Raw genomic sequence first — 12060 nt, forward strand, 5'->3', positions numbered from 1 at the left:
GCCTCTTTAACAGATTGTTGGGGCAAGTGCTGCTAGCGAGTAGCAGCCTATGAAGGCCGGCATGGCACACGAGGTAGTGGGTGGTCAGCAACACCGCTGGCCACCTTTGTCTCCCGAGCGCGTGAAGTTTACACACCACACCAGCTACTCATTGGAGGCTGAGGCAGCCTTGGGGAGGCCCAGGATCGGTTCACAAAATCACCACTGGTGTTGGTGGCCGTGAGCGCGGATTTAACTCGGGTCGCCGGGTTTCGCAGCGGAGTGCAGCGCTAACCGAGGGGCTACCGTTCAACGCTCACGTGCGGTACGACACCGCTGCATGTGAAACGTGCAAGCGGGGCGTTCCATCTCCCCAACGTCGTGGGTTCAACGTCTTCCGTTTATTGAACGGGTTTCATTTTTTGCTTTGTTCAGGGAAGGCAAGTCGAATGCCCACCTCAAGGGTGACCACGGAAAGATTGGAGACATCATGCTGAAGAATATGCAGCTGCTCAAGGTTCGTTCGTCGAGTTCGACTTTTGCCCGTTAGCAGCGACACGATAGCGGACGTCTGGAGGCTCGCAGCTCAACGACGTATAACGATTTATAAAACAATTTACATTTCATCCTTCAGCGTTATATACAACGTGCTTCACGTCACGAGACGAAGCGTCCGTCCGAAACTCGCGCAGAGGCAGAACGGCCCGCGGAAGCGGATATCACAGAGCTGCCTCTGAGGTCCCTTCAAGTGACTTCTGTTCCGCACAGCAGGGGGGCGGGCAGAGTAACGTTTGTCACCTCACAAATCGAACTGATGTTCATTTATTTACGGAGGCCCGACTGTCAGCAGTGATGTGAGCAAGCAGGGAAACCGCTGCCACCACCACCACGATGATGATGATGATGAGAGTTCTTATTAAACCGTTGTAGTTAAAGAGGAATTTTGGTCTGGGCCTTTTCGGAGGGCCCTCACTTCCACCTGCTCGTGACGACGGCCCAGACCGACACTCACAATATTTATATCCTAAACGTTTAATCCGGCTTGTCGTGACTAACGTATACCCTTAAAACATTTCTTATGATTGGCTGGGGCAGGCCAAAAAATATTTGATGAGAAAATGAAACCCTGAATATACACTCCCTCCCCCTCCCCCTTCTTCCATTGACGTGTCAATGCACTTAGATATTGTTCTGCGATCTCCTCCTATCTTCTTCCATTGACGTGTCTTGTGACATGCCCCCTCGCCCCCCCCCACCCCCCCGATTATTTTGCTCCTCGGAGGTGGCAACCCACGTTGTTGCCACCTCTCTCTCCCCCCCTCTCCCTCGCTCCCCACCCCCCCGCCGCTCCTGCGGCCCTCCGCCCCGCAGAGGCTGGTGTGGCCGCTCTGCGGGATGGAGCAGGTGCTGCGTGGCCTGGAGAGCGAGGTGCAGGCCTCCCAGAAGCTCGCCGATGCCTGCCGCACCTTCGAGCTGCAGCGCGTGTGTCACCTCCCGCTGGGCGGGTTCCTGCTGCGCCCCCTCCAGCGCCCGCTGCACTACCGCCTGCTGCTCGAGCGCCTGTGCAAGCACCACGCGCCCGACCACCTGGACTTCCGCGATTGTCGCGGTGAGCCCCGAGCCGCTGGCAGTGGCGGCGGGGAGCAGGGGGGGGGAGAGTGGGGGGCAGCCGTTTGAATCTCACGGACCACACCCCCCCCCCCCCCCAGTTATTGCCCCCCCCCCCCCACCCCCACCGCTGTGAGCCTACTGCAAAGCTATGCCTGCGAAACGCAGAATCAGAATCTATTTTTATATCCCGGAGAAATCCAATGAGCCATTAAGCTCTTTTTTTTTCACACGTGAGAAGGAAAAAAAAAGGCGTCACAATGTTCTCATCGTTATTATTATTATCATTGTCGCTGTTACTGTCTTGCGTTCAATTTAACCGACGCGCCGTTTCTCGGTGGTGCGTGCGGCTGCTGGCAGCGGCGCTGGCGGAGGTGAGCGAGATTACCTACGGGCTGCAGGACACGCTCCTCCACCTGGAGAACGTCCAGAAGCTCATGGAGCTGCAGAGGGACCTCACCGACATGGAAGACCTGGCAATGCCAGGCCGGGTAAGCCGGGGCGACCGCCCTCCCCCCCCCCCCCCCCCCCCGCCACGTTCCGTCGGGATCCAATTCGCGAGCGGGAGGGCTTCTTGCCGCGTCTTACAGGGGTTCGAGACTCACTGGCCGCCCCGGTTAATACTACGCGGGTGCCTTGCCAAAATAATACTGCGACATGCCGTCTGCTTCACGGTGGACGTTAAAGAGATCACGTGAAGTGTCGAGGTCCAGATGTTACTCCTGGCTTTGACATTCTACACCGGTGGTGTGACCATCAACAGCGTGAGAACCTCAACAGGCCGACAGTGCACATCTCCATAATGGGTGGAACATGAAAGACGCAAGTCACAGTTGTGCGACTGCGTCCGTGCAACTCAGTCTATGGACCACGTAGTAAACCACTGTAGTCTGCGCTCCTTCAATGGAGGTAACATAGTAAAATTCACACGAACTCTCTCCTGGAGCCCTCTCGTGGCTAGCAGACCTCAACGATGGCATTTGGCTCGTGAACGTATTGCCCTCACGCGCAAGAAATAGTCCACATTTGTCTACGTTTGAAGATTACTTGCAAAGTACCGAATCGGGTAAAACCACACAGCAACATCGCACCCTATGCGTCGACCCTACCTGTGAAACACGATAGCATGTGATTATTTGTGACAGTACAACATTTTTCTTTGGTTCTTTCCGTAAAGTCACGTAGAAAGAAAATAAATACAATAAAATACATAATCTTTGACAGTTAATTGACAACGAAGTTTTCAGGATCACTGTTCAATTCAAGAACCAATTGTATTTTTCACGTAAGTGTAATTTCACGTTGAACTGAAACGTTTTACAAGTGCCGTAAATTCTCCACCACTGGCTCAGTGCTATAAGCGGGACATAGGCGTCACCTCAATCTGGTCAGTTGAACGTGGAATTGCTTTTAAACGTTTCCACTTATTGCATCGTATAAGACGATATCCGTTATATTCTTGGTTCTTTCGGTAAAGTCACGTAGAAGGGAAACATTAAAATAATAAAAATATAAAATAAAATTCTCACGACGTTTCGACTGCAACACAAGCAATCATCATCAGGTGTGAAAACCACAGCAAGAAAATTTAACGTCGTGAGAATTTTATTGTTTTATATTTTTATTATTTTATTGTTTCCCTTCTACGTGACTTTACCGGAAGAACCAAGAATATGAATCCCTGCAGTCACGAAAGCTTTAAATCACGATATCCGTTGTTGTTGTTGTTGTTATTGTTGTTGCAGGAGTTTATCCGCGAGGGCTGTCTGCACAAACTAACGAGAAAGGGCCTTCAACAGCGCATGTTTTTCCTCGTGAGTTGGAAAAGTTAAAAGAAAAGTCGTGCATGTTTTAGCGTTGCGTCTTCGTCTTGATCAGCCGCAGGGAGTCGACAGCACTGGCGGGTGGGGGAAGGGACTTTCAGATTACTCTGGAGGCAGTTTGAGAATAATGAATGTATTCCCACTCAGCGAAGGTTCATCGGGAGGCTTTGACAGAGATCCTTCTATTCCTGGGCGGAGAGCGTGTGGAGGGGCGTATAGTGAGGGGAGAGATATGGGAATGTGTAGAGGGGAATACTGTGAGATAACAGTGGAGGTGTAGGCAGTGGATACATTTAAACTAACTACACCTAACGCCCCAGAAAGTAAGAAGCAGCACAAGACTTGTGCCCGGTGTCAATCAATGTCGACAAATCTGGTCACACACACGCACGCGAGGACATCTATTGGATTATAAGACGCACCTACAACTTTTGTTTCAAAATACGGGGGGGGGGGGGAGTGCATTATACTCCGGAGAATATTGTAATTGTGAAATATTGTGTGATGGAATTTGAGACCATAATAAGTTGATGGTAAATGTAGCAGAGACTACAACAATGTAGCAGAGATGACAGCAAAAAAATGTACTTTTTCAGATATCCCACTGATTTATAACAACTCTATGAATTTTCTACTCAATAGGCGTGATTGAATTTTGGTAGAGCCTCAATTCCATTTCGTAGAGATTATCGAGAGTGCTGAAATATTTTACAGTTGTTTGAGGTTGGTGGGAGACAAGTAGAGGCTTTGAAACAATTTGCCCTCTACCGTAAAGTTATTATTATCTTGCGTGGAGTTGTGGGGCTTCTACAAATGGATCACTGCGTATTATTCAGATTTTATTTCACTCGTATTGGCCCAAGAAGCACATCAATTGATCACCGCCTAAATCCGCCAGTCGAGGAAAATGCCACGATCAGAGCCAAGAGTTTAGAGATTAAATCTTGACGAGCGCGCAGTATTCTGCACATTTCACCGTGACAAAGCACCCTGAAATGGTTGTCGACTGAAAAAAATAAGTCTAAACCTACCCGGAAAATTTTTTGTTAACGAAACTTAACAACTTGAATGAAAGAACAAAAAACTCTCTCTCGCCTCTCAACGCGTTCCGACAAAGGGCCATCGCCCAAAACGTCGCATATAATATACAGATTTTTTTCTCACGGTCACAATGTTATTACTGACGAACGTCTTGAGATGTTAAATTTCGATTTAAAGCTTTCGTGACTGCAGGGATTCATCTTCTTGGTTCTTTCGGTAAAGTCACCACGTAGAAGGGAAATAATAAAATAATAAAAATAAAACATAATAAAATAAAATTCTCACGACGTTTCGGCCACAACACAAGAAGCCGTCCTCAAGTGAAAAAACAGAACTGTCGGAAAGACATTGGAGCGCTGTCTTTTCGACAGTTCTGTTTCTTCACCTGAGGACGGCTGCTTGTGTTGTGGCCGAAACGTCGTGAGAATTTTATTATGTTTTATTTACTATTATTTTATTATTTCCCTTCTACGTGACTTTACCGAAAGTCTTGAGATGTTGTTTTGTTTTAATAGGGTGCAATTGTGGACAACAACCATATCAGACATCTCAATCGGCATCATCATTGGTTCACTGCAGCTCAAAGACTCACTCCTACAAGGCGTGTAGTGCATTTTCTTGGTTCTTTCGGTAAAGTCACCACGTAGAAGGGAAACAATAAAATAAAAATATAAAACAGTAAAATTCTCATGACGTTTCGACCGCTGTGGTTTTCATACCTGATGATGATTGCGTGTGTTGCAGTCGAAACGTCGTGAGAATTGTATTGTTTTATATTTTTATTATTTTATTGTTTCCCTTCTACGTGACTTTACCGAAAGAACCAAGAATATGAATCCCTGCAGTCACAAAAGCTTTAAATCAAAATGTGGTGCATTGTTTCTCGTGGCAAATGAGAGTAGGGTTCAAGGGTTGCTCGCCCTTGAGCCCAGATACATTTGAGCAGTGCGGTGCAGGCATAACGCTATACATGACCTGATCTGAAAGCATCCGAAGACTCATAAGAGATCGTGTTGTTGTTGTTGTTGTTTGTGCTTGACAACATGAATGGGGTCGGGGGGGGGGGACTCGCCTGAGCGGCTGAATATTTGCCTTGCGATTTCAGTTCAACGACATGTTGGTGTACACCAGCAAGTCGCTCACCACCAACAACCAGTTCAAGGTCCACGGCAAGATGCAGCTCAGCACTCTGAAGGCACGACGCACAGCCCCCCACGTGCCACGCACCTCAATTATCACCCCCCCCCCGCCCCGACCCGTCTCCTCCGCCCACGACAATTCTCACCAAGGATCTCAACGGTGCTAGCTCGGAGTCTCTAGACCTCCGAGCCACGGTGGCGAGTTGTTCACTACCTCGCCTGGTGTACAGGAGGTCATGGGTTCGGTCCTGATCCTGACGCCTGCTGCTGTATATTTGGAGTGTGTGGTGTCCATCTCCCCGTGGATCGCGTGGAATTGTCTCCGGGTCCTCCGGTTTTTCCTTCTGCATTTAGAAACACGCGTTTCCACGTGATAAGCCACTTTGTTGAGCTATCATTTGTGACCAGTTCGCTTCTGAAAAGTAGCTATATAGCATATTTGGAGATTGCATATCTCTCTTCCCGTGGGTCACGTGGATTTTTCTCCGGTTGCCTCCGGTTTTCCCCTCCACATTTCGAATCAACGTCACGCATTTAGAGTTTTTGGGCTGCTATAAAATTCCCCCACGCGATGACGAGCGCACGTTGCGAAAGCCCGGTCGCTTCTGGAAAAGAGCTACTGTACGTAGCCCAAGAGCGGGGGACCCTTACACCTGGTAACAACAATAATTAAAAAAAAACATTGTTCGTAGTTTGCTCGTTTTGCTTGGGCCACCGGGGCCGCCTCTGCTGGCCCGCGAGGTGACGTCGGCTCTCACGCTCGTCTTGTCCGTCGTCGTTCCGTCCCAGATCACAGCGAGCGAGAGGGAGTTCTCGATCCCTTGCTCCTTCACCCTGTCCACCCCGCAGAAGCACGTCGTCGTGGCTGCGAAGTAAGTGCCGGAGGCGGCCGGTCGACACGGTGGGGGGGGTTTTGTGGGGGGGGTGGGGGGGCGGTGGGGGTGGGTTTGTGGGGGGGTGGGGGGGGAAGCGCAGCAGCGACCTGGCAACAAAGTCAATAGGGTCTTTCCGTTGTGGGAGCACATGATATGGCCAGCATAGGATCTATCACGGCACATGATAGGATCACGGCCAGCACATATGTCGTATTCATGGGTTAGATCGCGTCAGTATAAATGTGTCGAAACCCTCCACCACCCGACACGGCCAATCAGTAAGGGATTGTTCACGTTAACAAAATGACAAATAGTTACTAGTTCATCCCAACGGCGTGTTGGAGAGTGAATCCGCGATACGTTGCAATCTCTCTGTGCATCGCGGCCCCGGTGACCGTCGATGTCTTGTTTGCTTGGGCCGGGGCGAGAGGCGGGGGTATCCAGAAGTAGTCTTGATGTGGAGTGGGGGGGGGCGGGCGGTTGGTGCTGCATACCAAGGAGGCCAAGGACCTCCGCTGTGCAGAGTCACGGAGGCCGATCCGACCGGCGCGGGAGCTCCAAACGTGCCTGGCTGCCCTGGGAGGCTGGGATCACGACGCCTCCCGACGGCACAGGAATAGCAGCCCTTCCCCAAAATTAAATCACCCACGCCGGCGACAATCGTCAACGCGGGGTGGCGGGCGCGTGGCGACGCCGCTTCAGTGTCGCCGCATCCACCTGTCCCCCGTTCAGTCACTCGTACCCCCCCCGCCTGCCATGCTCCCGTCTTGACTATTCGTCTGCCTGCCGTACGAGCGTCTCTCCAGTAGCAAGGGCCACGTGGTAGCCGTCTTGTTAAACGCCGGATTTTGGCTGTGGACGACCAACGCCCGCTGTTCTTGAGAACCCGCTGTAATCGCAGGCGGCCGAATCCTGGAATCAAACCCGGAATCTCAGAGGTACCAGCTCGGTGCTCCGACAGAAGGGCCACCCACCCGGCCGCCCTCTTGCTTTGCATTTGATTTGGCAAAAAATTCTAACTCTTGAGATTTTTAAATACTATCGGTTTCACTGTCACGCTGTGTACAATCAGAATCGGAATCTTCATTTAGACCGGAGGAATCCGATGAGCTATGAAGCTCTTTTTCACAGATGTCCAGCAGGAGAACCTGGTGTAATCACCAGTCTCATGGCAGTGCTCGTGAAAAACTTACCCTAAACCTAATCCTAACACCAACCCTAAACCTAATCATAACTCCAACCCTAATTCTGATGTCACCGCGGGGGTGGAGAGGGGGGTTACTATTTCTGCAAGGGGAGTCTTGCTGACCAAATATAATTGATACCCTGGGGCTCACATAATGTAAGGCACTGAGAATACACATTCCAAATCCGGTGGAGTCCAAATGCCATCTCGCACCTGCTCTTGTCAGAGCAGTGACCGCCCATCCCAGCGAGCCCGTCCACACCGGACACCTGTGACATCACTGCAAAAGGAGCTTCACAGCGCATGGGATTCCTCCCGCGGTCTAAATCACGATTCCGATTCTGACGCCACAACGCGGCTCGGTTACGGCGCGACCGATGCGACGGGATTCGGGCCCCGACGCTGCGGCAGCGTCGCCGTCGACGACGACCGCCACACCCCCTACCCCCCCCTTCCCCCGGCGAAAATCTCCGCGTTGCCGCTCGCAGCTCGCCGGAGGAGATGGACAAGTGGGTGGAGGACGTCACGCTGGCGGCGAGGCGCGCCGCCGCCGCCGCCGGCGACACGGTCGGCCACGCCACGGCCGGCCGCTCGCCGTGCCGCGAGACCGACATCGCGGACAGCCACATCTGTGAGTCGCACGCTACCACGGCCCAGCACGGCGCTCACACGTGGACCTAAGGAGCGGTGGTGCAGCGGTTAGCGCCACGCCGCGCCACGCACCCGGCGATGCGAGTACAATTCCCGCTCGTGGCCAACACCGGTGACGATTGTCTGAACCGGTCCTGGGCCTCCACTAGGTCGACTCGGCCTCAAATGAGCACCTGGTGCGATGTGTTAACATCGCCACTGGGGAGACAATCGCAGGCTGGCGTGGTGCTGGCCACCCACCCCCTCGTGCGCCGTGCTGGCTTTAATAGGAGCTCGCTAACAGCACTTGCCCCAATAGTCTGTCAAGGCTACGTGGGGGGGGGGGGCTTTTATCTTCCTCTTTGTATGTGTGTGTATATGCTTCTAATCTGTGCGGAGTGGTGGCGGTGTGGTTAGCACACTGGGCTACAAACCCAGTGACCCGAGTTCGATTCCCGCTCACGGCCAACACAAGTGACGATTGTCTGAACCGGTCCTGGGCCTCCCCTAGGTCGACTCGGCCTCAGATAAGTACCTGGCGTGGTTTGTAAACATGAACATTGGAGAGATAAACGCGGCTGGGCGTGGTGCTGGCCACCCACCCTCTCGTGTGCTGTGCCAGCATTTATAGGCGCTACTTGCGAACAGCTTTTGCCCCAAAAGTATGCAAAGGCTACATGTGGGATCTTTGTGTGTGTGACTCTAATCTGTTAACCCATAACACCTGACCTCCGCACGGGGAGATTTCACCTTTCCACCCACAGCGCTGGGCTCCCTCCCTTGATAACTCGTCAAGCCTTCGCCGCTGCACACATCCTCAGAGTGTGCCGAGCCTGGTGCGGATGCTGCGGTGATATCACTGACGCCTGATGACGAATGGCAGCTGCCCTGTGTATGTATACTATGTATATGTCCAACAGATTCAAGCGCTGGATTTAGAAGGGTCTGATCGACACCACACCTTTGAAACTTCATCAAGGGTGTATCGATAGTTCAATGTTAATGTGCCATTTTATCTTGGTGTGGTCTGGGATTGTTTTGTTGTTTTTGCTACCTTGCCGAATCTTGATCATATAATTAATGAATGTCTCATTTATCTATTTTTAGTTACTCTATTTTTGCACTCCTATCGTGTGTTTCTGTGCATCGCTCGCTGTCGTAAAACTTGCCGAACCGCCCATACTGGGACATCCGAGAGAAAAAAAAAACAAAGAGCTTCATAGCTCATCGGATTCCTCCTGCAGTCTAAAATGTAAATATTCTGATTGCGGTAGAGAGACGCACAAACCCCCCCTTATGGCCTCGGGAGCCGGACGTCTGGCGGCGTCTTTTTTGCGTGGCTCCTGATCGCAGAGCGGCAAGCACGCCTCGTGACGGGCGCCGGGCCACAATCGGCAGAGCCCAGTCCGAGGCAGCCTTGAGAAATGTGCTTCAAATGGTTGCGGCAGACGATGATTTAAAGACGGCGGTCACCGTATCATCGCCACCGCGCGCTTTCCACATGCGCTTCTGCGGCCGTCTGGAACGCTCTTCCCACCCGTTATTAGGAAGCCCGCCGTGAACCGTGCACTTTTAAATCATCTAGATTGACGAAGTCATTTCTTTAGAACTGACTTTCGTGTTTAGTTTTGTCGTCCTTCCCCCGCACCTCCGATTAGCGCAGTTGGCTACATACGGTGCTAAAAGAAGTTCAACATACACACATGTCATTACTCTCAGGCACTTCTGATTTCAGCACTGACATGCGAATGTATTTGCGTGTTGCATGGCTATTCGGCATGACACAATACACTTCTCTGTTCGTCAAATATGAATACACGCATTGCACCCAAAAGTCGCCGTGATTTCCCGCTCGTATGACCATTAACGCTGCATTCATTGCCTGTTCAGAGCCCTGAGCAAGTGGCGAAAATTCAACATTCCGATGGCAGGGCCGAGATTAACCATAGGACAACCACTGTTGACTTACACATTTAGTGGTACACGATTTTTTCCACCTTGGTGGGATGATTGGCTAAGTCAACCATCAACCAGGATTTGAACTAGCGGCCTTCCCATTGTGAGCCGCTCCTTTTACTGCCCATCTACCCACATCGAAAAAATAGGAATTTGTTTTTGCCCTTTCTGGCAATAAACCTCTTCTTATTTTTCATATTTGTGTCGTGGTTGAACTTTACACGAACAACTTTTGTCTTTCTTCAACCCATTCTTTATTTTCATCGTTAAACACGTCCTCCACACTCCACCGTATCCCAGACACCCCGCTCGCTCGCCGTGCTTCGCCCGTCTCGCTCACCACCTTGGTTCCCAGTAGCACGTCGCTTTGCTCCGCACACACACGTCTTCAACTCCTCTATCACTACGCTCTCTCCACTGCTGGCTATCCTCCTCAGCTCCTCCGCTATACAGCGTCGTCGCACACAGCGAAACCCAATCTCACTTCTCTCTCTCCGCCACACCTCGTCTCCAGCTCCTCTATTACTACGCTCTCTCCACTGCTAACTGCTCCGTCTTGCTTCGGCTTCGCTATCACTATGCTCACTCCACTGCTAACTGCTTCGTCATGCTTCGGCTTCGCTATCACTATGCTCACTCCACTGCTAACTGCTTCTTCTTGCTTCGGCTTCGCTATCACTATGCTCCAACTCTTCTAAACTCTGTTTCCGAACTCCACGTCTTCACCGCACAGCTCCGAACTCCACGTCTTCACCGCACAGCTCCCAACTCCAAATCTCCCCCTCTCTCTCTCTCTGTCTCCCCCCAATTTATCCCCATTCTCATTATCGCTAATTAATTGGTCCGCGTGCCTCCGCACGCCTCGCGTCTTCAACCACCTCCCTTTTTCCAGACACCTCGACGCCTCCTCGGCCCCAGCAACAGCACCAACCAATCACAGCCCTTCTGGCTTAATTGGCCCGACCGTTACCTCATCACCCCAGCCTCTTCACCTGGCTGTCCTCACACGACCCCACTGTTTCCGCCGTCTCCTCAGGCTGACCCCAGATAAACCCCACACCGTCCGTGTGATCAATACACTCGCGCAGTTTCCCTAGCACACCTTCCTACTCCACTACATCTGTATCCTGCCAAAAAAGGTCCCATGATATAAATGCTCGCCCCGAGCTATATAAATGCTCTGATACGTGCATTGTCTTTGTTCTGTTCGCCTTTTAGCGTTCTGTAGTCTGACACTGGTAGTGAGAATAGGCCACAAAGAAGGGTGTCTCTGGTGTAGGTCAATCCGTTTCAAAGACAGTGTACATTATTATCAGAGGATGTTTATTTGCATGTTCACCACAAGTATGTGTGGGTAATGCAGACGATCTATTTGGTGTTTCGACATCTTACCACCACATGTTTTATGACCGGAAATGGTAAAAACCTATTATTATTATTTTTCATACTTTGATACTGGCAAAAAGGTTACCATACTACACCCACATCGAGTTGCACAATGTAACAATAGATCTTGATTTGAAGCTTTCGTGACTGCAGGAATCCATACTCTTTGGTTCTTTCGGTAAAGTCACGTAGTTAGAAAATAATAGATCACGTCGTTTCGATCGCAACACAAGCGATCGTCATCAGGTGAGACAATCACAGCAGGAAAACTGCTCACCTGATGACGATCGCTTGTGTTGCGATTGAAACGTCGTGATCTATTTTATTTTCTACCTACGTGACTTTACCGAAAGAACCAAAGCAGTAACTGTAGATCATTAACAATGCATCCAAATCGTATGCAAACGATATGGTTTTTGTTTGCCTAATGGAGCAAA

General features: G+C 50.9%; 1 protein-coding gene across 2 annotated transcripts in view; it reads left to right on the forward strand.

Moving 5' to 3' along the window:
* The window catches only part of LOC116952585 (FERM, ARHGEF and pleckstrin domain-containing protein 1-like), a 101854-nt gene that overhangs the window by 69911 nt on the left and 19883 nt on the right, over positions 1-12060 (forward strand). For both annotated transcript variants that reach the window (XM_032972071.2, XM_032972070.2), the window contains exons 17-23: positions 415-496; positions 1351-1588; positions 1948-2078; positions 3333-3401; positions 5557-5646; positions 6380-6462; positions 8140-8282. In XM_032972071.2, the coding sequence (XP_032827962.2) occupies positions 415-496; positions 1351-1588; positions 1948-2078; positions 3333-3401; positions 5557-5646; positions 6380-6462; positions 8140-8282 (836 nt within the window). The remainder of the gene's footprint in view (positions 1-414; positions 497-1350; positions 1589-1947; positions 2079-3332; positions 3402-5556; positions 5647-6379; positions 6463-8139; positions 8283-12060) is intronic.

This window comes from Petromyzon marinus, chromosome 47, assembly GCF_048934315.1.
Source record: "Petromyzon marinus isolate PM22_M1 ecotype Great Lakes invasive population chromosome 47, UKy_Petmar_22M1.pri1.0, whole genome shotgun sequence".
NCBI classification, from domain to species: Eukaryota; Metazoa; Chordata; class Hyperoartia; order Petromyzontiformes; family Petromyzontidae; genus Petromyzon; species Petromyzon marinus.